General features: G+C 47.3%; 1 protein-coding gene across 8 annotated transcripts in view; it reads left to right on the top strand.

The window, feature by feature from the left end:
• Positions 1 to 26,940, top strand: part of LOC139764574 (uncharacterized) — a 396,710-nt gene that overhangs the window by 48,654 nt on the left and 321,116 nt on the right. For all 8 annotated transcript variants that reach the window (XR_011716407.1, XM_071691377.1, XM_071691375.1 and 5 more), the window contains one exon: positions 1,232 to 1,324. Coding sequence is in view for 7 of the 8 variants with exons in the window: in XM_071691377.1 (XP_071547478.1) it covers positions 1,232 to 1,324 (93 nt within the window). In the remaining variant the exon portion in view is untranslated. The remainder of the gene's footprint in view (positions 1 to 1,231; positions 1,325 to 26,940) is intronic.

Here is a 26,940-nt window from a genome sequence, read left to right as displayed (position 1 = left end):
TTCCATCAAAATTTACTGTATATTATTTTTCGCTTAACGTCGGGTGTATGATTGATACATTCCAGTCGACCGTAGTAGGTCTACGCCATGGAAATTTACGGAAAAAGAAAAGAGACCCAAAGCTAAATTGTCAGAATAAAGAAAACGAATCCGTCCGTTTTCGTCCGGTCGTGATCTTAGCACTGGGGGAAGTCTGAGGTGTAGAGTCAAATGCTCGCTAGTGGTGTATTCCTCTGGTCCTTGTGGGCAAGTAGTTCACGTGAGGGGTAGATGGCAAACCTGCATGTAAACAGACCTTTTTTTATGACCTGCTTCTGGTGGTTGGGAACCCTTTCTCCTGTCGGGACACACACACACACATACACCAGATTTGTCGTGGTAGTACAATTTATATTTTTTTTGTTGCTATTGTTTTATTTGATGTAGATATTTGCTGTAATTTTATGTATCTCCTTACAATCATTATGTTCGTAGGTGTACAGCACATCGCTGAGGCGAGCCATAGAGTTGTTCGTGTTATGTGTTGTAGATTGATGTGGTAAGAGCTGGTTTGATTTTATGTGGTATGTGATAAATTTTTTTTCCTTTGGCCGTGTGTTTTACCAGTAGAAGTAGTAGTAGTTGTTGTTGTTTACCCTAACTCGGTCTGGAGCTGTGTATTTTTTGTCGATTTTATTAGAGAGAGAGAGAGAGAGAGAGAGAGAGAGAGAGAGAGAGAGAGAGAGAGAGAGAGAGAGAGAGAGAGAGAGGTTTTATAAATTATAAAAGTAAAAAGGCGAAAGAGCTTAGGGATGTATTGTGGAGGAGACATAAGGCGGCCCTACAGTAACACAGCATTTGAGAGGTATAACAGAGCAAAGGATGAGTGTAGGAGGATAAGAAAGGAGGAACCGTCGAGGCTCAAGGGTCGTACCGTCGGGATTCAGGGAGGTTTAAACCACCGAAGAGACAGTCTTGCCTGGAAACCTTTCCCCAGCAGGGACTGTAGGCTGGTAGTTATCACAGACTCGTCATAGACCGTGTCAAAGAAGGACTCGGTGTGTGTCACCGCCAGGGTTTGAAGATATGACAAGAGTGGTGGTCGTACTGAGCTGAGAACACTTGCCAGTTGCTAGAGCTGAGTGTGTACAGAGTGATCGTGTTGTTGTGGTGACGAAGGACGAGTGTTGAGTGTACACAGACCGACTGGTCGCGTGGAACAGGAGACCTCACGGCTTGTTTCCTTCCTCAGCTGGACGAGCTGCGCGCCAAGGAGCGGACCATCGGCCAGCTTGAACGACAGATCAGCGCGCAGTCAGCTAAGCTTCGCCTACATGAGGAGAAGGTATGTTGAGGGGTGTTTACTGTTCTGTGAGTTGTGGACATTCTGTGCTCCGTTGCCCACAGACTTTGATAACCACCGAGGCTATTCACTTTTTAATTTAAATAAGAAAGTATACTTTGTCTTAGTATTAAATATTTCGAAGGTTTTGTGTAAGTGAAGTATAACATTTACAATAAATCCTTTAGACGTTACCAGGCGCATTGGAGAATATCAAACACCTTTCACTGAATAACTTAGGAAGCATCATCACTATTAGGCTTCATGTATCAGTTATTCACAGAGCATCATCATCTCAAATTGACCCCATGGCAGCACTTGAGAAGTTTATCTTTACATTTCATGCAGCAAGGGTTGCGAGACGCGCTCATCTCTGCTTGCCAACAAGGTGGGGTTGGTAGTACATTGCGTTCTGTGGAGTTTCGAGACCATGATGGGGCTGTGGGTCTGTATTGCATATAATCCTTATACGTGCAAAAGGATGGTTGCAATAAGTGTGGTTGTTGCTGGAGGGTGTCTGGCGTTGAGCCCCTTACAGACTTGGATGAAGATCATTTCATCAAACCGAAGGGTCGTTTTTGTCGTGTTATAGGATCGTGCTGTCGTGTTGATGGGTTGTACTGTCATTTAGAGGGGATAGGAGATGTGGATATGGCACATGGCATGTGGAGATGGTACAGAATGCACAAGACAATAATTGACGTGTGAACGAGAGGACGTGCGGAGAGGCGAGGGAACATGCAGGAATGGGACGCTTCCTTGTTTACGCTGCAAACAGGTTTTTGGAGAGGAATAGATCGTGAGATAACATGAAAGGAAGGCAGAGGTTAGAATCTCTGTGGTAACAATGGAGAGGTGCTGATGACATCGGACCGTAAGGTGGCGCAGGTGAGGTAGCAGCAGTTGACTTCTGGTCAGCGGCTTAATTGTGGAAGGACACGTGATTCCGTGACCCTGAAACAAACATGGATTGGTTGGCTTTCTCTAGGACAGAGGTGCATTGCAAACGGGCGGAATGCATAGTTCACACCTGGGAGTTAATCGCGGAGTGGGCAATTAACTTACATTCACTGGGGTAAGATTGAGGTAGAGTACCTGGGTACTGGATAGTGAGGCAGTGTCAAATGGGAGGTAAATAGCTTGTGATGTAGTCAAGCTGACTAGACAGGACGGGGCAGAGTCACCCCCCTGCCCCGACCTGATATCGAGGCACTGGTGGGGCTTCATGAGGCGGAAGTGTGTGAGGGCAGCTAATGTGATAACTGGTGCGGCGCCTCTAGCCCTCCTGCCTTGCGCCGTCGGGGCGGAATGGTCACGTGTTCTGCAAGCAAGTCCTCTGCCTTTGTTCCGTTATGCTGTAGAGCATTGTTCTGTGCTGCAGTTATTGTGTGTCACCTGCTTAGCACGACGAGGCACTTGCAGGTCGAGGCTTTGTCCATGGTCGTCCGCTTATCCATCCATTGTCTGGAGCTTCTCTCTCTTTATCCTTCAACTATACGCTATTAGACTGTCAGGGTCATTAAGGCCGTCAACATAGTATACCCACCGATCGAACCAAAAAAAAGAAAAGATCTTGAACACCTTCTTCACCTGTTAAGGCTGAGACAACATGCACTTCACCGTGTGTATGGCTCAATTTGCAGCAATGTGAAGGAGTGGAGAAGCAAGACGTATTTTGTAGAAGTTCCCCAGAACTATTGGAAGGTGGGGGGAGGGAGTCAGTTGGCTGGGGCCTGAATGGGTTTCCTGTGTCCTGAATTTGTGTTACAGTCTGTGCGTTAGGCTCCAGTCGTTAGACATCTGATGCACTGTTGTCTGTATGTTTATAGTGCCGTACTGTGTAAGTTGATGGTACCTTTATATATATATATATATATATATATATATATACATATACATTAATGTGTTTTACGGAGAGGGCGCCTCGCTAAGCTCAGATCTTGGTGGGTAGAGGAGGAGATGTGAATATCTTCCTCGGTTTCTAAATCATAGGAACGGTTTAGTCTAAAGGTTGAAGACTTCTGAAGGGAGTTTTGTTGGAGATATATTGTGTGCACAGCGATTTAGAGAACAGGGAAATACAAGAGAAAATGGAGGACGGGAAGTTAATGATAGTTTAGAGATCGATATACAGATGGATTGAAGAGCGAGTGGGCACTGGTCGTGTTGTTTCCACGTCAATCGTATTTGTGATATACCAGATCAACGAAGAGTTGCTCTCGGGGTTCGTGGCTCTTTCCGCCCACACTAAAGCACCTCCCAAGGTTATGTAGGTCAGCTGGATGGGAGCTGCTAAATACCTCAGTGCAAATTGCCCTTCGCTCTCTCCCGTTTGCCTTCCCACGTTTTCCTTATTTTCAGTTCTCTTTTGTATTGGGTGTCGTTCGCAGGCGTTGTGACCTGCGCGGAATTTCATCCGTACGACTGTGCGTAAATGTTCGTAAACAGAGGAAGTGTATTGGGTATTTGACGTTCGAATAATTGTATTGACCCGGGGAATGACACTGGATAATTCTCTTCGAGTGTGTCTCACTTGTGGATAAGGTTTTAAGGGAGAGTCTGTACGGTAGGGTAGTGGTTGAGTAAGGTCATCGGTGAAGGAAGGTGGATGGGTGGATGAGATGGTGGTAGAGGCCCGGTATATGCAGATTTGATGTTCCATATACACAGTGCGTCATGAGTTATCATCAGTACCCCCTCCAGTGCCATCGGCTGCCAGTGGTAGCGCCAGGGAAACCAACCACATTTAACCACGCCCGACGGGACCAAACGACGTGCGAGCCATTTAGAATCGGGGGAAATGGATGGCAGGTCGTAACCTCTTCGCCAAGTGTCGTGCTTTGATGCAGTGAGGCGTCGTAAAGTGGCACAAATGATGAAAAAACGCAGTGCTGTGGTTGGTGTACCCGGAGTTGATTGACACGATACATGGTGACTGGACGACAGTGTTGCAGTCGAATGATATAAAGACGTTCATGATAGTCTTAAAGTCCATGTGGATGGTAAGGTAACCACTGAAGCCAAAGGATAGAGGTCAATCTTATTTTTTTTTCCCCTATATTTTTACGACACCGTCGTTAGACGCATTGTCTGTGTGATGGTTCTATCCTCGTGGATGAGACACCTCGTGTGTGACAGAGAGAGAAATGTATTCTTCTCGGTGTCCCGCGAGTCTTGATCCATCTCATCTTGTTAAATTCTTCCCAGACGTACAGGAAATACTGCTTCCGTCTTCTCTCGGGTCCCACGCGTTGCACACATACACTCTCTCTCTCTCTCTCTCTCTCTCTCTCTCTCTCTCTCTCTCTCTCTCTCTGCTCTGTTGTGATCCAGGGGAGCAGTACTTCCCTGACCACATCCTGTGACATATTTCTCACGTTGTCTGTCATGTCTTTTGTGTGTGTGTGTGGGGGGGTGAACACCTGTTTGACCTGTGGTGGATGACCGGTACCCATCCGTTGCCAGTGACGGCTTTCGCAGTGTCTCTTTCACAGTCATTACTCTATGTCTGTTACCCCACGAAACGTTTTCTATTATTATTATTATTATTATTATTATTATTATTATTATTATTATCATTATTATTGATTAATTATTTATTATTATTATTATTATTATTATTATTATTATTATTATTTATTATTATTATTATTATGCAATCTTTAACAATGATAAATGACATACCAGTTATGGGAGCCATTGCTACATGGTGAAACACATCACAATGATTATTAATCATAATTCTGCTTTGAAATGTTTGCAATTTACCTCACTTCGTTTTCTCTGCTGCTCGGACGGGAGGCCCTCCAACATTCTGTCACGTCAGCGCTGGTGAAGGAGGCAACGCCAGGCTAGGCTAGGGCTATGCCGGGTTAGGCTAGGGGTTTAGGCTAGTCTGCGCGCGTCCTCCTGCAGCCTTGCCGAACCGGGCTGCTTCACCCTACCAACCCCCGGCTCTCGCTCAGGAATTTAGAAAGCCAGGGGAGTGATACTGCTAAACTCCTTTTTTTTTTTTCTATTCTCTATCAAGTTAGGGGGGAAAAAATGAAAGAAAGAGAGGAGAAGAAAAGAAGAAGAATAGCTCTTGTGTATGTGTGTGTGTGTGAGGGGTTCTCTTTCGTAGAGGAGGCTGGAGTACAATTTGGACATAACAACCTAATGGTCACCCGGATTGTTATTAGCATTATATTGGATTAGGTATGCTTACAGAGAGAAAATTTGAGAGGGTATATCTTAACATTTTCGCTTAAGAGTGGGTTAAGTCGTATCTCCACATTGAGTCGTACTTACGCATAATTTTTGAAGAAAAAAAAGCCATTCATTATTGGCATTTAAATGTTTTGTATAAATTACTAACTTTGTCAGCCATTTATTGTTGACATATGAATGTTTTCTGGCATATTAGCGTTATCATTGGACTTGCTTTTCCTACATGCTTCGGCATAGGCATCCTGCCGAGTTGCATACAGGAGGGGAGGATTACTGAATGCGCGTATTAAAAGACGGGTTTAGAAATCTAGATTTAGTAGCAAAGTGTGGCCTCTTTCTCAAAGGCTCGGTTATCTGTTCCTAACGCTACCTCGTTAAATCAAGGCGAACACATATTGAGACTATCACATCCAAGGGTCTTACCGTCGTGCTTAAGGGGTCATACTGTCGTACTCAAGGGGTCGTACCGCCATGCTCGAGAGGTTTGTGCTGCGGCCGGAGACAGTGGGCGGAAGTGGGTCTTAGTATTCACGACCTGACCCACCCTACCCATCCCACTCCCACACTGCCTGACATGCTCTCGTTGCAGGGCACGTATGCACGGACGCACGAACTCAGGCACGCACACGCATATGCTTCAGAGACGGGGGCCCCCAAGGAATGTAGAATTTCCTGTTGGTAGTGTACAAATAGTTAGTAAAACACACACACTAGAAATCCTAGAGACACATATTACCTAGGAGGACATGAGCTGTTGCAATGTGTGTGTGAGAGAGACTTGGGAGTCGATATTGTTGCCAGTATCCCATCTTATGAGAATGAGAAACGAGACAAACTGTCTGCTGGCACATGTCAGAGCCGCATTCAAATATATGGGTGAGGAAATATTCAACAGACTTTTCACATCCTCCGTAAAGGCCAAAGCGAGAATACGATTCTCTGATGTATGGTCACTGCACTTACTGAGGCACAAAGAGCTAATAGAGAAGGTCAAGAGTAGGGCAACGAAGACGATACCACAATTAAGGTGGCTGAGTTACGGAAGGCATTCTAGACAAATAATAATCAGACAAATACATGTGTAAGCAGATGAGGTTAAGATAGAACATATGTTGTGGATACATTCATCATAATTAAATGTGCGATGAGGTGATCACGCGAACCGCACACTGAAACACTGTAATAGCCAGTTGTTAGTTTGTATTGCTGTATCTATCATCCTCCTGGGGATACACCGTTGTGTGGGGCTTCATAAGTAGCCATCAGCGGGTCTTTGTGTTTCATCAGCTGTTATATCCCTTTGGTTCAGAAGCCACAAAGCGCAAGCATTGTTGTTATACGTATTGAACCCAACGACTCTCGCCACACTGGAGGCCTCGAAATAGAAGTTACACTAGAAGCTTCATGTCCTTGTCACATGCAAGCTGACCGCATAGACCTGACAAACACCACGCACCAAGTCCACGGCTGACATTATTTACGCATCCGTATTTACATATTAAAGTAAACATATTTCTCCGTAAGTCGTGTGTTTGCTATCTAACGCCTGTCATATTAATCTCGTATGTTTCTGATATCTTCCGCCTTCACAAACAACCACGAAATGATCTGTTGCTGTTTGCCAAACAACCTCGAAAGGACGCAGGGGTCTGCTGCTGTTTGCGGTCTTTTGTATATATCTCTTCACTGGAGGACCTTACGACCACCCCTCACTCAGGAGATCCCCGCCCCCACCGCGACCCTTCTCACTCTAAAATGCTCCCACGAACGTCCCCACACTGGTGACCCCACGACCCTTCCTCACACTGCAGGTCCCCCACACGACGTCTCCTCACTCTAAGGAGCCCGCCACGACCCCTCCTCACACTGCAGGTCCAGTACACGACCTCACCTCACTTTGTGGGGGCCTGCGACCCCTCCTCACACTGCAGGTCCAGTACACGACCTCTCCTCACTCTGTGGGGGCCTGCGACCCCTCCTCACACTGCAGGTCCAGTACACGACCTCTCCTCACTTTGTGGGGGCCTGCGACCCCTCCTCACACTGCAGATCCCCTGCATGACCCGTCGTCACGAGTAACAAGTCCTATAAGGAGATTCTTTAACCCCTTGACATCGAACATAAACAATCAGACTTCGTAGGAGATTTTGCTAAACCTCACGAGGCGGTGAAGTAAACCTCCCAACCCCCACAAGGACTGCAGTAATAAACCTTTCTCCTGGGAATTCTGGCTTTAGAGTAGTCTCGGCATGCTGCTGTATTGGGTCGTGGGTCAAAATATCAAAGATGGCTGCCATGACCTGCTGAGGGCCCGATTGTGAGGTGGAACCCAGCTCTCTCTCTCTCTCTCTCTCTCTCTCTCTCTCTCTCTCTCTCTCTCTCTCTCTCTCTCTCTCTCTCTCTCTCTCTCTCTCTCTCCTTCAGAGTTTGAAAAAAATGCTCTCTTAATTCGACCATTTATCACCATCGTTAACGCAGGCAGCAACAATGTCGTACCTCCCCATCACCACCTGTCTGCCCCGACGACACCCCCAGACAGAGGGGCTTTCGTTCGCCGTGCTCTCGAAAGAAAACGGGCGGAGGGGCTCTCTAGCTGGCGGACGGGTACTTTCTAGGCTGGGAATTCTTTCGGGCGACTTTTCCCCCGCACCCACCACACGAGGCGGACGCGAGGGTCCCGCGTGGGAGTTGAGGAATCCTGAATATTCAGACGCTACAGGTGGAGTCGCTGGAATCCTTGTGAAACACCCTGAATCACGAGTGTTCTTTTCCCTCCCCCGTATTTGGTTTTTTTGGTACGTGCATCGTGCGCTGTGTTGAGACGTAGTGATAGGTGAATCTTACGACGTGTCGTGTTTTTTTTTTTGTTTTTGCTTTTTTTTGAAGCATAACATGTGACGAGCGAGTCTATAAGAGGCTTCGTGTGTGATCATTTCTAACTGAATTACATTGCGCTATTAATAATCTTCGTCTCGACTGTAGTGATTCTCCTGACAAGTAATCGGGAGACTGAGTCCTTACGTGTCGGATTACCTCACTCAGGACCCGACAAATAAGGTGACAGAGAAACAAAAGCCGAGCGAATACCGTATAACTGGAAAGGAGACGATTATGAAGCCTTAAATGTGTTTTGTGGTGTGGGGAGAGAAAGAGAGAGAGAGAGAGAGGGCCCCACCTCACAACGTGTTGGTGACACCTGTCAGTCGCTGAGGCCTCTGACGGCGTGTAGACACGTCTGGTTACGCACACACACACACACACACACAAACGCACTGTCCCTCTGTCCACCGAACTATCCTAGATAGTCGACGTGTGGATGGATAGTTGATAGAAGGCCGTGATGGTCTGTGACTAGACAATCTGCTGGGAGAGTGGTATAGTTAACTCCTATTGGACATTGATGGTTCTTTTCTACTAGTGATTAAGTGTTAGTGTAAATTTTTTTTTTTATGTGATAAAGGACTGAAATGGTGCATAGACCACTGGATAGAGTGATTAACTAGGGAGTGAAGTCTCTATAGTCACTTGAGTGTTAGTTGTTACCGATCGTTTGTGGTTAGGGAGATGCGCCGGTGAGGGTGTGAGTGGAGATGAGCGCGGCGGCGGCGGCCACTCTCCCAGCCGGGAGGTCCTACATACCCCTGGCCTTACAGCCACGCCGTGCTAGCGTCGGCGCCATCACCCTCCTGCTCCCTAGCACACGCCACCACCAGCACCTCACATCACGCACACCCACCGCTCACCTAAACCAGCAACAGCAACAACGGCGGCGGTGGCGGTGCTGCTTCGCCCCAACAAACATCTCGGTGCACAAGGCCCATGAGCAACAGCAGCCACAACGTAATGGTGCTTTATCGAAGCCAGTAAGACCCAGTGCTATACCTCTGGCGGTGTATCCTGGAGTCGAGAGAACGCTCAGGCTCACAGGAGGACGTTTACACGGCCATGGAGGCAGTGCTGCAGGTACCTCGCCGTCTGGGACGTCCTGCAGGACTAGCGCGCGGGTGGCCAAGGCTATCCCCAGCAGCAGAGGAGTCCTGAAGGTGCAGTATACACGAATGTTGTTCACCAGTCTCCTTACTTGTGGGTGACAAGCCTTCCAGAGTAGACATTACCCTTCCACTACTGAGGGTATAATAATGTCAACAGATGTTTCAGAGTGAGAGTGGGTCGTAAGAGAATATATAGACAGTGTCTTTATCTTCTTTCTTTAAGAATCAGCTACAAATATATGTTTACTTGGGGATTTGGGTAACATTAAGTGGGAAAAGGTTTATTCTTCGTTGCTACCTGTTGTCAGCCGCTCGAGAACTGTTCCAGTTCCAAACAGATTTAGATTTATTCCCTTCAGTGGGGAGTCAGTCGAGTATGTGTAGCATAACACACACTGCAGGTGGCAGAGTAAACAGAGGCGGCGCCCTTGTTGTGACATCATCTCTTCTCCCTGCCTCACTCAGTGGGGATGGGGATGGTCTGTCCGTCAGGAGACAGGGGGCGTCATGTCAGACACAGACCTGGGCCGACCAAACAAGAAAAGCTGTCTGGCAGGCGAGTGTGGTGGCAAGAGACGGGATGCATCGCTCAGCGTGACAGGTGAACGTGACATCCTCGTGGTGTCCGTCTTTAAGGAGATATGGTCACTAACTGGTAGAATGTCACATGGTGCTGTGTTATGACTTTGGGTGTTACACGATACTGTACCATGTCTGTGAGTGTTACATGGTACTTCGCCATGTCTGTGATTGTACATCGTACCATGATAGGGGTCTGGCCCTTTGAGACTCGAAGAGTTGATCAAGATGACCATGACGACCTTCGGAGCAGCCATCTCAAAGAACATCTTCCTCGTGTTCGCATCCCTTATACAGCCTCCCCACCTGGATGTTCCTGTTACTGGTGCCCTACCCGGATTGAGAGAGAGAGAGAGAGTAAAAGGGGCCCCCACCGGATTTTGAATGGGGGGGAAGGTTTAAAGGGGAGAAAAGGAGAGGGGGGGGGGGGGGGAAAAGGGAGGGGGGGAGGGGGGGGGGGGAAAAAGGGGAGGGGGGACCGGGGTCGTTACGAATACTGCAAAACGATGAAAAAACTTTTTCTTATCCTACACCAAACCTACCCGAGGGTACAGTGAGGCTCAAAAGGGTTTGCCTGCCGAAAAAGGGCCCCCAATCTGGCCCCCGGGGGTCAGGGCTTGGGTTGGGGAAGGGTTTGAAATTCTCTGAAGGCTTTTTTTGTCTCGAAGAAATTTTTCATCAGGGGGTTCCCCGCGAGTGGAGGGGGACTATCAAAGAATAACGTGCGCACACGAACATCACTGTGCGCCTAAAGGGTTTGTTGTGCAGTTTGAATTCATTTTGGTCTTCACTTGGACTGACGCTTTCTTGGGAAAATACATAAGCAGAAAGGCATATGGCACGTCCCCGGGAGACGTGAAGCACTGTGAAAGGGACCCCCCCCCCCCCCCCCCCCCCCCCCCCCCCCCCCCCCATCCTAAAGGCACAATGGGATTTCGTTTCGACCCAAATTCATCGCTTGTAAATGGACCGTTTGTTCGTTTTCTCCCATTGTTTACGAAGAAGCTCTGTCTTTCTCATGCATGTTTTTTACAATAAAACCCCAAGGGGGGTTAGGGGGGGAAAAGGAGTCAGGGGGGTTGCCTGACTGAATAAATTGCTCGTCCCGGGCCCGGCTTCCAAACGTTGACCGTGGAATGTAAAGGTGGTGCGCCCCTTGGGGAATCATGATCGGGTAGAAGGGGTTTAGAAGTTAATCGCGTTTTTTAGACTTTGACGTCGGGCCCGATAGGGAAGCCCCTTTTAACTTTTTGGGGTTCTTTCTCCTGATGAAAAGTCCGGTCTTGAGGTCGCTTAGGGCGCTCTGGAGGGCTTTTGTGGTGGGACGAGCTTTTTGTCAGTAGTTTTTGTAATACAGGTCTTTTTGGCTTCAGCGTCCATCGTGGGATCATTTGGATGGGTGGGGGAACACAAGAGAGACCCTTTGTCATTGTTTTAGGACGCCACAACAGCTGTGGGGACGGAAGGTAGAGGGGGCCCCCCCATAGAAGTGTATACAGCCTTGGGGGCTCTCACTGAAGATGATAAATGGAAGCCCGTAATGAGGCTTTCCTGGAGTATTGGGGTTTTTAATTGTGATGTGGTTTAAAGGTCGAAAGCTTTGGTTAAGCTAGGAAGATGAGAGCACAGGGGTCTTGCGCTTTTTTAGGCTGCGGTGGGAAGGTCAAGGAAACTTTTCGAGGCGGGAAAGTGGGTTTAGGGGTCTTCAAAAAAAAACCCGAAAAGTAAGATCACAACTTGTGGTTTACGGGGAGAGAGTTTTTACAATTTGGTTGCCCCGTGCTTTGGGCCTTGTGTATAAGTATGTACCCCTTTCTTTTTACTCTTTTGTGTGGTGTAATGGTTAGTGTTGCGGGCCATGAGTCACAGGGGGTCGCGCGTGAGGTTCCCCCCTCCACACATTTTTTTTTCGCATTCATTTTTTCTAAAAAAAAATGTTACTCATATTGGGGCAGGGTTGCAGGAAGACCAGTTTGGGAGAGCAAAAAGGTTTCAGTAACCGGTTTTGGAGTGAGGCGAAAACTACGTGAGTTTTCTTTATATTAATGGGATAAAACTTCCCGAATGTGACTAAAAAGATGAAAGAGATAGAGTGCATCTCACGCCACAATCATGAAAAGCATCTTTTTTTTTTTTTTTTTATTTTTGATTGATTATAGGACCCTAATGAAGTGGTTTTTTCTTTTCCCCATGTTGGAATCGTCCAGGAAAGGCCCAGTGGTTTTGAGGTGGGGGGACGTGTGAAGAGGGTTCTCCCCCTACGCTTTCGCTCTCCCGTCAGTCTGTCTGACACCCCTCTGTACCATTTAAAACCCCAACACTAGGGATAGCCCTTTTCACATTTGTATCAGCTCGGGTTTGAACGATTCATTGTCGTGGGGGCGAAATGACCAGTGCAGTAGGGTTTTGACTCCCGGTTTTTCGTGTTTGGGTTTTCCAAAGTCAGGGGCGACATTTGGGTCAAATTTTTTTTTGTTGGCTGGTTCTTGAGCTTGGCCCCCCCGCCAGACATTTGTGTTTTCCACCTGTCTGAGGGGTAAGTTGTCTTTGTTAAGGGGGGGATCGTCGTGTATGGGGGTTTAAACCTGCTTCCACTGAGGTGGTGAGGAAGCAAAAAGCTGAGCAGTTTATCAGAGTCTCTTCTCTCTCCCCTCTCTCTCTCTCCCCTCTCTCTCTCTCTCTCTCTCTCTCTCTCTCTCTCTCTCCTCTCTCTCTCTCTCTCCTTCAGAGTTTGAAAAAAAATGCTTTCTAATTCGACCATTTATCACCATCGTTAACGCAGGCAGCAACAATGTCGTACCTCCCCATCACCACCTGTCTGCCCCGACGACACCCCCAGACAGAGGGGCTTTCGTTCGCCGTGCTCTCGAAAGAAAACGGGCGGAGGGGCTCTCTAGCTGGCGGACGGGTACTTTCTAGCTGGGAATTCTTTCGGGCGACTTTTCCCCCGCACCCACCACACGAGGCGGACGCGAGGGTCCCGCGTGGGAGTTGAGGAATCCTGAATATTCAGACGCTACAGGTGGAGTCGCTGGAATCCTTGTGAAACACCCTGAATCACGAGTGGTTCTTTTCCCTCCCCCATATTTGGTTTTTTTGGTACGTGCATCGTGCGCTGTGTTGAGACGTAGTGATAGGTGAATCTTACGACGTGTCGTGTTTTTTTTTTTTGTTTTTGCTTTTTTTTGAAGCATAACATGTGACGAGCGAGTCTATAAGAGGCTTCGTGTGTGATCATTTCTAACTGAATTACATTGCGCTATTAATAATCTTCGTCTCGACTGTAGTGATTCTCCTGACAAGTAATCGGGAGACTGAGTCCTTACGTGTCGGATTACCTCACTCAGGACCCGACAAATAAGGTGACAGAGAAACAAAAGCCGAGCGAATACCGTATAACTGGAAAGGAGACGATTATGAAGCCTTAAATGTGTTTTGTGGTGTGGGGAGAGAAAGAGAGAGAGAGAGAGAGAGAGAGGGCCCCACCTCACAACGTGTTGGTGACACCTGTCAGTCGCTGAGGCCTCTGACGGCGTGTAGACACGTCTGGTTACGCACACACACACACACACACACAAACGCACTGTCCCTCTGTCCACCGAACTATCCTAGATAGTCGACGTGTGGATGGATAGTTGATAGAAGGCCGTGATGGTCTGTGACTAGACAGTCTGCTGGGAGAGTGGTATAGTTAACTCCTATTGGACATTGATGGTTCTTTTCTACTAGTGATTAAGTGTTAGTGTAAATTTTTTTTTTTATGTGATAAAGGACTGAAATGGTGCATAGACCACTGGATAGAGTGATTAACTGGGGAGTGAAGTCTCTATAGTCACTTGAGTGTTAGTTGTTACCGATCGTTTGTGGTGAGGGAGATGCGCCGGTGAGGGTGTGAGTGGAGATGAGCGCGGCGGCGGCGGCCACTATCCCGGCCGGGAGGTCCTACATACCCCTGGCCTTACAGCCACGCCGTGCTAGCGTCGGCGCCATCACCCTCCTGCTCCCTAGCACACGCCACCACCAGCACCTCACATCACGCACACCCACCGCCCACCTAAACCAGCAACAGCAACAACGGCGGCGGTGGCGGTGCTGCTTCGCCCCAACAAACATCTCGGTGCACAAGGCCCATGAGCAACAGCAGCCACAACGTAATGGTGCTTTATCGAAGCCAGTAAGACCCAGTGCTATACCTCTGGCGGTGTATCCTGGAGTCGAGAGAACGCTCAGGCTCACAGGAGGACGTTTACACGGCCATGGAGGCAGTGCTGCAGGTACCTCGCCGTCTGGGACGTCCTGCAGGACTAGCGCGCGGGTGGCCAAGGCTATCCCCAGCAGCAGAGGAGTCCTGAAGGTGCAGTATACACGAATGTTGTTCACCAGTCTCCTTACTTGTGGGTGACAAGCCTTCCAGAGTAGACATTACCCTTCCACTACTGAGGGTATAATAATGTCAACAGATGTTTCAGAGTGAGAGTGGGTCGTAAGAGAATATATAGACAGTGTCTTTATCTTCTTTCTTTAAGAATCAGCTACAAATATATGTTTACTTGGGGATTTGGGTAACATTAAGTGGGAAAAGGTTTATTCTTCGTTGCTACCTGTTGTCAGCCGCTGAGAACTGTTCCAGTTCCAAACAGATTTAGATTTATTCCCTTCAGTGGGGAGTCAGTCGAGTATGTGTAGCATAACACACACTGCAGGTGGCAGAGTAAACAGAGGCGGCGCCCTTGTTGTGACATCATCTCTTCTCCCTGCCTCACTCAGTGGGGATGGGGATGGTCTGTCCGTCAGGAGACAGGGGGCGTCATGTCAGACACAGACCTGGCCGACCAAACAAGAAAAGCTGTCTGGCAGGCGAGTGTGGTGGCAAGAGACGGGATGCATCGCTCAGCGTGACAGGTGAACGTGACATCCTCGTGGTGTCCGTCTTTAAGGAGATATGGTCACTAACTGGTAGAATGTCACATGGTGCTGTGTTATGACTTTGGGTGTTACACGATACTGTACCATGTCTGTGAGTGTTACATGGTACTTCGCCATGTCTGTGATTGTACATCGTACCATGATAGGGGTCTGGCCCTTTGAGACTCGAAGAGTTGATCAAGATGACCATGACGACCTTCGGAGCAGCCATCTCAAAGAACATCTTCCTCGTGTTCGCATCCCTTATACAGCCTCCCCACCTGGATGTTCCTGTTACTGGTGCCCTACCCGGATTGAGAGAGAGAGAGAGAGAGAGGGGGGGGGGGACGAGGGGGACCGGGGTCGTTACGAATACTGCAGACGATGATAACATTTCTTATCCTACACCTACCTACCCGAGGGTACAGTGAGGCTCGAAAGGTGCCTGCCGAATAAGGCCAATCTGGCCCCCGGGGGTCAGGGCTGGGTAGGGAAGGTGTAATTCTCTGAAGGCTTTGTTGTCTCGAAGAAATATTTCATCACGGGTCGCGCGAGTGGAGAGACTATCAAAGAATAACGTGCGCACACGAACATCACTGTGCGCCTGAAGGTGTTGTGCAGTTTGAATTCAGTTTGGTCTTCACTTGGACTGACGCGTCTTGGACTGACGGGAAAATACATAAGCAGTAGCATATGGCACGTCACCAGGAGACGTGAAGCACTGTGTACGGGGGCCACCCCCCCCCCCCCCCCCCCCCCCATCCTCAAGCACAATGGGACTCGTATCGAGCCAATCATCGCTTGTGAATGGACCGTTTGTCTCGTTTTCTCCCATTGTTTACGAAGAAGCTCTGTCGTCTCATGCATGTTTCTTACAATAGAACCCAGAGGTTAGGGAGGAGGAGTCAGAGGGGTCTGCCTGACTGTATGAATGCTCGTGCCGGCCGTGCTTCGCAAACTGATGACCGTGGAATGTGAGGTGGTGCGCTCTTGGGAATCATGATCGGGTAGAAGGGGTTAGAAGTTAATCGCGTTTATAGACGTTGACGTCAGGCGATCATGACAGCTCCTTTTAACATTTTGGTTACTTTCTCACTGATGTAGTCCGGCTCTTGAGGTCGCTTAGGGCGCTCTGGAGGGCTGTGTGGTCGACAGAGCTGTTGTCAGTAGTTATAGTAATACAGGTCATTGGCTTCAGCGTCCATCGTGGGATCATTTGGATGGGTGAGGGAACACAAGAGAGAGCCTGTCATTGTATAGGACGCCACAACAGCTGTGGGGACGGAAGGTAGAGATGGGCGCCCCCATAGAAGTGTATACAGCCTTGCGGCTCTCACTGAAGATGATAACTGGAAGCCATGTAATGAGGGCTTTCCTGGAGTATTGTTTGTAATTGTGATGTGGTTGACAAGGTCGAAAGCTTTGGTTAAGCTGAGGAAGAGGAGAGCCACAGGGGTCTTGCGCTTCTTTAGGCTGCGGTGGAGAAGGTCAAGGAAGCTGTCGAGGCGGTAAAGTGGTTGAGGAGGTCTTCAAAAACCACTGAATGTATGATCACAACTTGTGGTTTACGGGGAGAGAGTTTGACACTCGTGTTGCCCCCGTGTCTTTGACCTTGTGTATATGTATGTACCATTTCTTTTTACTCTTATGTGTGGTGTAATGGTTAGTGTTGCTGACCATGAGTCAGCACGGGCTCGCGCGTGTAGGTTCACCCTCCACACATTTTTTTTTCATGCATTCATGTTATCTATAGAAAATGTTACTCATATTGAGGCAGGGTAGCAGGAAGACCAGTTTGCAGATGCAAACTGGTTTCAGTAACCGGTTCGCGAGTGAGGCGAAAACTACGCTGAGTTATCTTTATATTAATGGTATAAAACTTCCAGAATGTGACTAAGAGACTGAAAGAGATAGAGTGCATCTCACGCCACACTCATGAAAAGCATCTTTTTTTTTTTTTTGGTATTTTTGATTGATTATAGACCCTAATGAAGTGAGTTTTTTCTTTTCTCACTGTCGGAATCGTCCAGGAAAGGCCTAGTGGTGTGAGGTGGGGGACGTGTGAAGACGGGTTCTCCTCCTACGCTTTCGCTCTCCTGTCAGTCTGTCTGACACCCGTCTGTACCATAAAGCCCACAACACTAGGAGATAGCTTTACACATTTCGTATCAGCTCTGTTAGAACGATTCATTGTCGTGGACGAGTGACCAGTGCAGTAGGTTCTTGACTCCGGTCTTCGTGTTTGGGTTTTCCAAAGTCAGGGGCGACATCTTGGGTCATTTTCTTCGCTTGGCTGGTTCTTGAGCTTGGCCCCCACGCCAGACATCGTGTTTTCCACCTCGTCTGAGGCTAAGTTGTCTTTGTTAAGGGGGGGATCGTCGTGTATGGGGGTAATCCTGCTTCCACTGAGGTGGTGAGGAAGCAAATGCTGAGCAGTTTATCAGAGTCTCTCTCTCTCTCTCTCTCTCTCTCTCTCTCTCTCTCTCTCTCTCTCTCTCTCTCTCTCTCTCTCTCTCTCTCTCTCTCTCTCTCTCTTTCACACACACACACACACACACACACACACACACACACACACACACACACACATTTTTATTCTATCCCTTTCCATTTCCATTGCGTGTATACACTGAGGGTGGAGTGGTTAAAGTACCTTGTGCTTACAATAAGCTTAGAGCACTTATACTGAACATAGAGTACTTACATTCAGCATGGAGTACCTACAGTGAGCATGGCGTACGTACATTGAGCACAGAGTACACACACGCACAGTGAACATAGAGTACACATGATGAGCATAGTAGAGTACATACATTTAGCGTGGAGTTCTCACCAGTGAACAGTATATACACATACAGTGGGCAGAGATTCCTGTTGATAATCATACAAACCGTTTCGTTCTGAGAAAAGAAAGATGTTTATGGTGAGTACTTGTATCTTAGAGGGCCTTCAAGTCTGTGTGGACTCGACAGACTTGATACATGGACAGGGAAAGTGAATCACGTACGTGAGCGTGAATCACGTACAACGAACATGGGTTCATATCCCCGCTCGCGGGAAGGGTGGGAGGTGTGGGGGTGAGTGCATTTCAGGTTTATGTTCATTAGATTTTAAATATTATTTTAAGCTTTTTTAATTGACATTTTTTGTTTTTGTTTTTTGTTTAGGGCTTACATGATACATGACGAGAGTATAACTGATGTGAAAACCGAATATTATTGATCGATAGTGTATATCTATGCGGCATGATGGTATACACTTACTGGAGAGAGAGAGAGAGAGAGAGAGAGAGAGAGAGAGAGAGAGAGAGAGAGAGAGAGAGAGAGAGAGAGAGAGAGAGAGGTGACCCACTGACCAGGGTACGCCAGCCCGAGCGGGTCTGTGTGTATGTGTGTGAGTGTGTGTGTGTGTGTGTGTGTGGTGGGAGGAGGAGGAGAAAGACTCGCCTGCCAGACTAACCAGTTTAAGGAAACCTTCGTTCCAGGCTGAAGGAGGACGCTGGAAAACTGGTGTTTCACGCGGGTTCCTCCTGCCTCCGCAAGACACACACACACACACACACACACACACACACACACACACACACACACACACACACACACGGGTGTAACTCGCTCAAAATATTTCCAGATAATTTTCACATCAACGTCTTTTTTATTTCTTTTTTACAGGATGATAGTGAATCTAGTTAAAACTTTTCTTTCTGTTTTCCTCGAGTGTGTAAAAAGCGTCAACGTGTGTGCCATATTTTTAGTGGGCCGACGCCTTGTGTACCGTTGGTAGATAAGGCCCTCAAAATGGGGAGAGAGAGAGAGAGAGAGAGACGGCTGGCAGGCAGGCAACCTTGCGAAGAGGTCATGCAGTCGCAAGGTGGCGAGTGGGAAAAAAAAATATATATATATCGTCCCTCTGGTAGGATCTACCCCTGGGAGAGGTGTGAGTCGTCCCCATCCTGCACTACGTAGCCTTGCTGGCCAACGATGAGGCTTGGAGACCCCGATCCGACGAATGATACTCACACAGACGGAGACGACCACTTCGTAGAAGCGCAACAGCTGTGGATCTGGAAACCCGTGCGCACTGATTCATATTTTTTTTTTCTTTTTTGTCTTAGCAAGTCTGTCTGCGTTAGTGGGTTTTCAGATGAGGCTAAGAAATAAAGAATACATGATAGGCTCAGCTGGTCTGGTGCAACGACGCGGCTGTGGCTGCAGGCTTGAGTGACCAACTAACCCCGTGTGTGTGTGTGTGTGTGTGTGTGTGTGTGTGTGTGTGTGTGTGTGTGTCAGTCATATATATATCCTCCAAAATGAAGGAAGGGTGAGGTCTATGTGCGACGGTCAAAGTCGTGGCCGACATACCACATCACCTGCTGATGGTTTACACTGAGAGACACCTTGCAGACAAACGTCTCTGTGTGAGCTACCGTCTCGGCCTCTCGTAGAGAAGAACGAAGAAAGATGGTCATTAATATACCCTCCTCGTAGCCTCGAAAAATAAGCCCGTAATCACCCTTGGTGTAGCCTAGTTTCAACCAATTATATATAAATCTAGATGGATGCGTGTCGACTATTGCTCGTTGCAGCGAGTGCAGTTAGTTAAGATGACGGTAGTAGGGTAAACACTTACGTCCACCATCGTAGGCTTCCGCTACGACGGTTCGTATCACCGGGTGACTGGCACGCAGGAGAACCCTCGGTCAACCTCGTCCAGTCATCGTGCTGGTGTTCATCTTCTCTCTCTGGGGTTGGCTGTGCGCGTGGCATCCGGGGGAACACAGCCTGCACCCTACCCTCCAGAGATGGAGGGAAATGCACCTTCGCCTTATGAAGACAGTTCGGGCCTTATGTAATTACGGGGAAAGATATATAAGGTCAGCTGTGCCTCTCTTCTACAGTGGAACTATGAGAATTGCGTTTAATTTTCGTTAATTATTTTCTGATCAGTTTAGTGAAAACCCCATCGTCGGCTTGTACCTTTGTGATGTTCTCCAAACCCAGTCGTCGGCTGGTATCTCTGTGATGTTCTCGTAAACCCTATAAAAACCGTATTAAAGAAAATGTTTATGACTACAGTGGAGTTCAGAATCGATGGCAGTTGGGTAGTATAGAACACACTACACTTGTGATCTTCCAGTACTTGAAATAACAAGACAAATCGTAAATGATGTATGTGCCATAAGGATGAATAGATGATACGATTCAACGAATCTTCTATTGTATATTTTTTTTCTCTCTCTTTACCATGTTAATATATTCATAGGCATTGGTACCCAGTAATAGGGTGGAGTACCGCTCATGATTTATGACGCTGTATATCACAGTGTATCAGTTGGTACTGTCAGCGTTCCCTAGGCCCCCAGACGTGTGCACACTCCACAGCGTATGAGTCTCTACTGTCGTACCTTCTTTAGCCTGGATGTACGCATGTAACTCACAGCGTATGACTTTGTACTATCGTACCTTTTTTTTTTTTTTTGGTTCAATTTACGTACACCACAGCGTATGGGTGTGTACTATCGCCCCTTCTTCAGGCCAAATTTACGTACACCACAGCGTATGCGTCTGTGCTATCGTACCTTCTTTCGGTTCGGTTGACGTACATATTGTGTTTTAGTTTCTACTGTTTGCGTTCCGTGAGATGAATTTCTAGTTCAATGGTGAGACTGATTCGTATGGCCGCCGTGACCACTTGGCACACACGGGTAGAAAGTAAGGTAAGGTAAATATTTACCTGGCATTTCTGGCGAAGGTGTAGATTGGAAGGAGTTTCTGGGTAGGTGTAAATTGGTGGGTCAGAACGCGCCGTCTGTGTGTACATAGGTGTGTTGACTGGTGGAGTGGTGAGGAGGATTTATAGTGCTCAGTTTTATGGGAATGATGGTCATCCAACCCGCTCTCTTGTGGCATTCCTCCGTCGAGGGAGCTGTTTGGCCGTCGGAGGGAGAGCGCTCTGTAACCCTAGTGAGGCGACGCAAGGTGAGCACCTCAGATGTTCTTTGGTGTCTATTAACTGGATGTTCGTTGGTGCTTAGGAACACTGGTGAACGGAGTGTTGTATTGTGTTGATGTGATGAGAAGATAGTTGTGTTGGAGATGGTGGTGGATGGTTGTGGTAATGATGGTGATGGTGGTGGTGGTGTGCTCATGACGAAATTATAGATTTGAGGCAGCCATATATCATCAGAAGATTTCTCTTCTAACTTCATGAAGGAAACGATAGGTACCCCTTGAGCATAACGGTACGGTCCTTCAACACGACGGTACGATTCTTCAGCGCGACGGTACGATGCAGGGGTACAAATTCCCTGACTTTTGATCTTTCCCTTAAGGGTAATCATTCCTAAGGGTCATTCTACCCAAGGGTCGTACCGACGTGTTCGAGGATCGCACCGTTGTCTTCAAGGGTCGTACCGCCGTGCTCGAGGATCGTACAGTCGTGTTCCGTGATCGCACTGTCCTGCCCAAGTGGTTAATTTGTTTTCCATATTCAAACAAGTTTCCAAATGTTGGTCTTCACGTCACATAACACGTCATTGCTCGCTCCTGACAGACACGGATAGTTTGTATTGACCTGTGAGTCATAGACACCGGGTCCTTCTCCCCGAACGAGTGGGCTCGCTGTACCATCACTATAGCCGCCTGCTTGACCATGTACCGGTATGTAGTGGGTGGGTACCTGCCTATCGTACCGTGCGCTGTCGTACATTGGAAGGACAGATAACAGGAGAACCTGATGGTCCACGACGAGGTTATCTGCAGTCTTGATCTTAAACTGTGGTAGATACACACACACACACACACACACACACACACACACACACACACACACTCCAGCCCCGCAGTAATTAACCTGGTCGAGGTTCTCCTCGCTGTCACCTCCCTCGGGGGGAAAGGGAAAGGAAGGGTCCTGTCCTGCCCTAGCCGAGTCCTAAGGCCCGACGCGTATCCCATTATGTCAGACGGAAAGCAAAAAAAAAAAAAAGGTAATTGATCTCTCTCTCTCTCTCTCTCTCTCTCTCTCTCTCTCTCTCTCTCTCTCTCTCTCTCTCTCTCTCTCTCTCTCTCTCTATATATATATATATATATATATATATATATATATATATTAAAGGATAATACTAATGATATAGTGTTAATTGATGTGAAAAAGAAAATGGCTGAAAATTACCGGTGAAGAAATCATACTGCGCTGTCGGCAGAGCTTTGCTCTGACGTAGACTGACGGTGTGGATGTTGAAAGAATATAAACAAGCCCTGGCCATTGCGGGGAGAGGAACTCCAAAGGGATTGAGGTGATGCTGAATATGGCCTATAGGCTTCAATGTTACTAACGTGTGTGTGTGTGTGTCAGTTGTTTCTTAGAAAGATTGGTTTGGTTGCCTCAAGCTTGTTAACGTGTGTTGGTTCGTGTGGTATTTATACTCATCTGTTACGGAATAACACTGTGTTTCAGGTATTGAGTCCACGGAAGATGAGTAGATTGTCCACTATGTAAACCGCGGCGATTCTGCTTCGGCACTGTAGATAGTTTCGCGTTTTGTATTTAAAAAGTGAACTTCATCACAGAAGCGCTTACTTAATATGTAAAGCATATTATTAATATGTATGTAAATCACAGTTATATATTACTAGTATCTATATAGATCACAGTTATCTTTGCCTTTAGATCATAGTTCCGTAAAGATGTAACAAAGAGAATGACCCACATCAAAGCTCCCAGACAAAGCCAAAGTTGGCGCGAAGAAGTCTGCCTTTGCGAGCATCCGTTTTCTATAATGGAGTCCATGGGCCCACTCTCTACCTTCCATCCCACGCCAACGTTTGTATAAAATTAAGCGGAAATACTTCGTACGGTGAAAACTACCTAGCGTTTTTGAGTCGCTCGTAGAAGCTACAATAAATGAGCAATAAGGGAATTATCAAGTGAAGCTGTACTACCCCGTTAGGAAGTTTTTTTTTCTCTCCTTCCTACTGATTCGCTTGCATCACATCCGCTCGGCAGTTCCTTGTTGTGGCGTCACACCGACTTTCAAAACCAGTCGAAAATGTTGTACAGTTATTCCTTGATGTTTTACAGCTTGCCCTTGACCCTGTGTACTACTGATCTCGTCTGACCTGGATTACAGGCATGTAGGTGTGTGTGTGTGTGTGTGTGTGTGTGTGTGTGTGTGTGTGTGTGTGTGTGTGTGTGTGTGTGTGATTACTAATTGTATGTTACGGAGAGAAAGTTTTGCACTCGTGTTCTATGTAATTACCTATTTGCAATTACGTGCTTGTAATCTACGGAGAGGTAGTTCTACACTCGTGGGGTCCCATCTCTTGAACATTCTGTCATATATATATCTTTTTTAACTACTGAATGCTTTATGCATTCATTATTTCTTTTTTCAGTTTATTCCATTCATCCACCACTCTCAAACCAAAAGGGTATTTCTTCACATTATTTCTAACATTTTTCTCCCTTTCGTTTCGTGTCATGTCGGATGGTTTTCTATTCATTTCGTGTCATGTCGTCTGGTTTTCTATTCCTGTATCTCTCGAGGACATGTTCACTGTCTACGTCATCAAGCTGATTAAAAGAAGATAAATAATAGAGGTTGTTATGAGGTGACCCTTTACTCTACTCTCTTTAAAAGAAAACGAATAATAAAGGTTGCTTTGAGGTGTTCTCTTACTCTACTCTCTTTAAAAGAAAACGAATAATAAAGGTTGTTATGAGGTGTTCTCTTACTCTACTCTCTTTAAAAGAAAACGAATAATAAAGGTTGTTATGAGGTGACCCCTTACTCTTCTCTCTTTCGGGGTGGGCAAATTTAAGGCCTCCAACCTCTCCCCTGTAACTCAGCTGTTTCGGTTCTGGCGCCGTCTTTGTTGCCCTCCTCCGAAACCTTCTCCATTAGCCCGTCCGTGTTTATGTGTGATGACTCGAACTTGAGAAGCATATTCTGGTTTTTGCCTAATGTGCGAATAACAACAACTCGCTGGTTATTTCCTCGTCTGTATACACAAACGCTGACTCTCATATGTGGTGGGAGCGACAGCTGGTCTACGTAACTTGTTGCTTATGTGGGACTCTGGCTCCAGCTTTAGGGCCGATGTCGACCCCCGGAGTCCCTCTCTCACGCGCAGGTTCCCACATCTTATTTCCTGTGCTGGATGACAATCGTATCGAGGTCTTCTTTCACTCTGACCCATCCTCATTCCATTTGCATTTACGCGGGCTGAATTGAAATCATCCATGCATCATTATTGTGTGTGTTATTACCGTGAGAGTACATAACATGTTACGTCATTCAGCCTCCGTTAACTACACCTGTGCAGGAACTGTGGGTGTTTCACTCTCCACTCCTCCATTTTCAAGTGCTACAGAGAGAGAGAGAGAGAGAGAGAGAGAGAGAGAGAGAGAGAGAGAGAGGAGAGAGAGAGAGAGAGAGAGAGGGAGGGAGGGAGGGAGAGAGAGAGAGAGTTACATAGTCACATAGATGATACACAAACCCAAGGACTAAGCAAGGTGGTCTGGCCTTAAAGCTAAGAGAGAGAGAGAGAGAGAGAGATAGGACTACTGCTGTGGCACACCGCGCCACCACCAGAAGCATCGCTGGGGTCAGGGCGGCTGTGGTAGTGGTGGTCAACAGACACTCTCGTGTGGTGAGAGGCTGTCGGCTGGGGGTCAGCGTCCGGCAGGCCACGGCCGTGTGAATAGGGGGAGGGAGGGGGAGGGGGGTGCGGAAAGGTGGGGCAGGAGGTTGATGCTGGGGGGGGGGAGGGGAAGAGGGGCAGCTGGAGAAAGTGGCAACTGCGGCTCCGTCGTATGACCAGCTGGCCCGATAAACTTACCCACCTGTTGGTATTTCTTGTCAATTATATGAGGTGTTAAAAGTGGCTGTATATATATATATATATATATATATATATATATATATATATATATATATATATATATACACATATATGGTCTGACCTTGACGTCACTCGGCTTGGTTATATTGTCTTGGCTTGTTAGGGGTCAGCCAACGTACCATGAGTTGTTGTCAGGTCAGCCAACGTCCCATGGGTTGTTGTCAGGTCAGCTACCGTACCATGGGATGTTGTCAGGTCAGCCAACGTCCCATGGGTTGTTGTCCGGTCAGCTACCGTACCATGGGATGTTGTCAGGTCAGCCAACGTACCATAAGTTGTTGTCAGGTCAGGCAGTGTACCATGGGTTGTTGACAGGTCAGGCAGTGTACCGTGAGGAAAAGAAACGGGGGCCCTTGAAAATGGCGCCCCGGCGCCCAAACCCCCTTGGGCCCGGGGAACCTTGAGAAAACCCCAACCCCGACCGGGCGAAACGCCCCCTAAAGAGAGCGACGTTACGACCCTTTACCCAAAGGACCCCCCTTTTGGCAAACGGTACGACCCGTTAGCAAGAGGTACACCCTTTGACAAAGGGTACGACCCTTTAGCAAGACGGTACGACCTTGAGAAAAAGGTAGACCGTGAGCAAGAGGACGACCCTTTGAGCAAGACGGTACGACCCTTTGAGCAAGACGGTACGACCTTTTGAGCAAGACGGCACGACGCTTTGAGCAAGACGGTACGATCTTATGAGCAAGATGGTACGACCTTTGAGCAAGACGGTACGATCCTTTGAGCAAGATGGTACGACCCTTTGAGCAAGACAGTACGACCCTCTGAGCAAGACGGTACGACCCTTTGAGCAAGACGGGTACGACCCTTTGAGCAAGACGGTACGACCCTTTGTGTTTGACGACCTGATCCTTGCTTGAGAGTTAGTTCAGAGGCAAGGTTATCATAGGCAAGGTCGTGCTCAAGGGTCGTACCGGCTTGCTTAAGGGTCGTACCGTCGTACTCGGGGAGGTTTAGATACCATCACATACATTGGGTTTAGGTTTGTACTTGAACTGATATCACATTCGTGATGTGGAAATATGAACCTGATTTGTACATAATGTTGCTGTCTCACATATCCTTCTTTTTTTTTTAAGCGATGTATTTGTGTGACAGAACTGATAACCTCGTCATATATTTCTCACGTTTCTGAGAGAGAGAGAGAGAGAGAGAGAGAGAGAGAGAGAGAGAGAGAGAGAGAGAGAGACGCAGCACTCACGGCGAAGAGGAAGGGACGCAAGTTGAGAATGGAGTAGGAGAGTCATGAAGGCGAAACGCATTTGGCTGAACTCTGTCCAGGGTGACAGGAGAGCATCGTAAATGTGTGTGGGTGTGTGTGTGTGTGTGTGTGTATGGAGGTGTCAACCACCCCCTCCGTACAGCTTTAGTATCTTGTACGAAAAGCACAGTCGAGACTTGTAAAGAATTCTCCCACTTGTAGGAGACAAGACTTTGGTGGTATAAGGAGTTATACGAGAAAGATTAGGGAGGGTTCAGTTAATGCCATGTAGATTGGCGGAGTCGAGCGGTTCAACACCGGTATTATTCAGAGGCGTTCTAGATAGAGAAATTAAAAGAAAAGGAGTTGATGATTTAAGAAGCACTAAAGTTTGTCGAGATTACATCTAAGTGAGCGGTGCTGACCAGCTCTTGGTTGTGGAAGTTTGATGAAGGAGGGCGAGAGAGACAGAACATAATTACCTGTTGAGGAAAGTTAGTGTTTCTCAGAGAAGTATGAGGGGTGGATAGTGAAGACATCGTCGAAAGAATGAATAAGATTATTGGTTTAAGGGTAACTACCTGGTCCATGATGATGGAACCATATAGAGAAGGCATCTCTCTCAGAGGGTAAAGGGATGTATGTCTCTATCCCTGCTGCAGTAGAAGTCTCAGAAGGGATATATATATATATATATATATATATATATATATATATATATATATATATATATATATATATATATATATATATATATATATATATTACTCTATCCCTGTAGCAGTTAATAGTAGGATAAGGATGTATACATCTATCCCCGTA

The sequence above is a fragment of the Panulirus ornatus genome, chromosome 50, assembly GCF_036320965.1.
Source record: "Panulirus ornatus isolate Po-2019 chromosome 50, ASM3632096v1, whole genome shotgun sequence".
Lineage (NCBI taxonomy): Eukaryota > Metazoa > Arthropoda > Malacostraca > Decapoda > Palinuridae > Panulirus > Panulirus ornatus.
The sequence above is the reverse complement of the archived record's forward strand: the minus strand, read 5'-3'. Positions and strand labels throughout refer to the sequence as shown.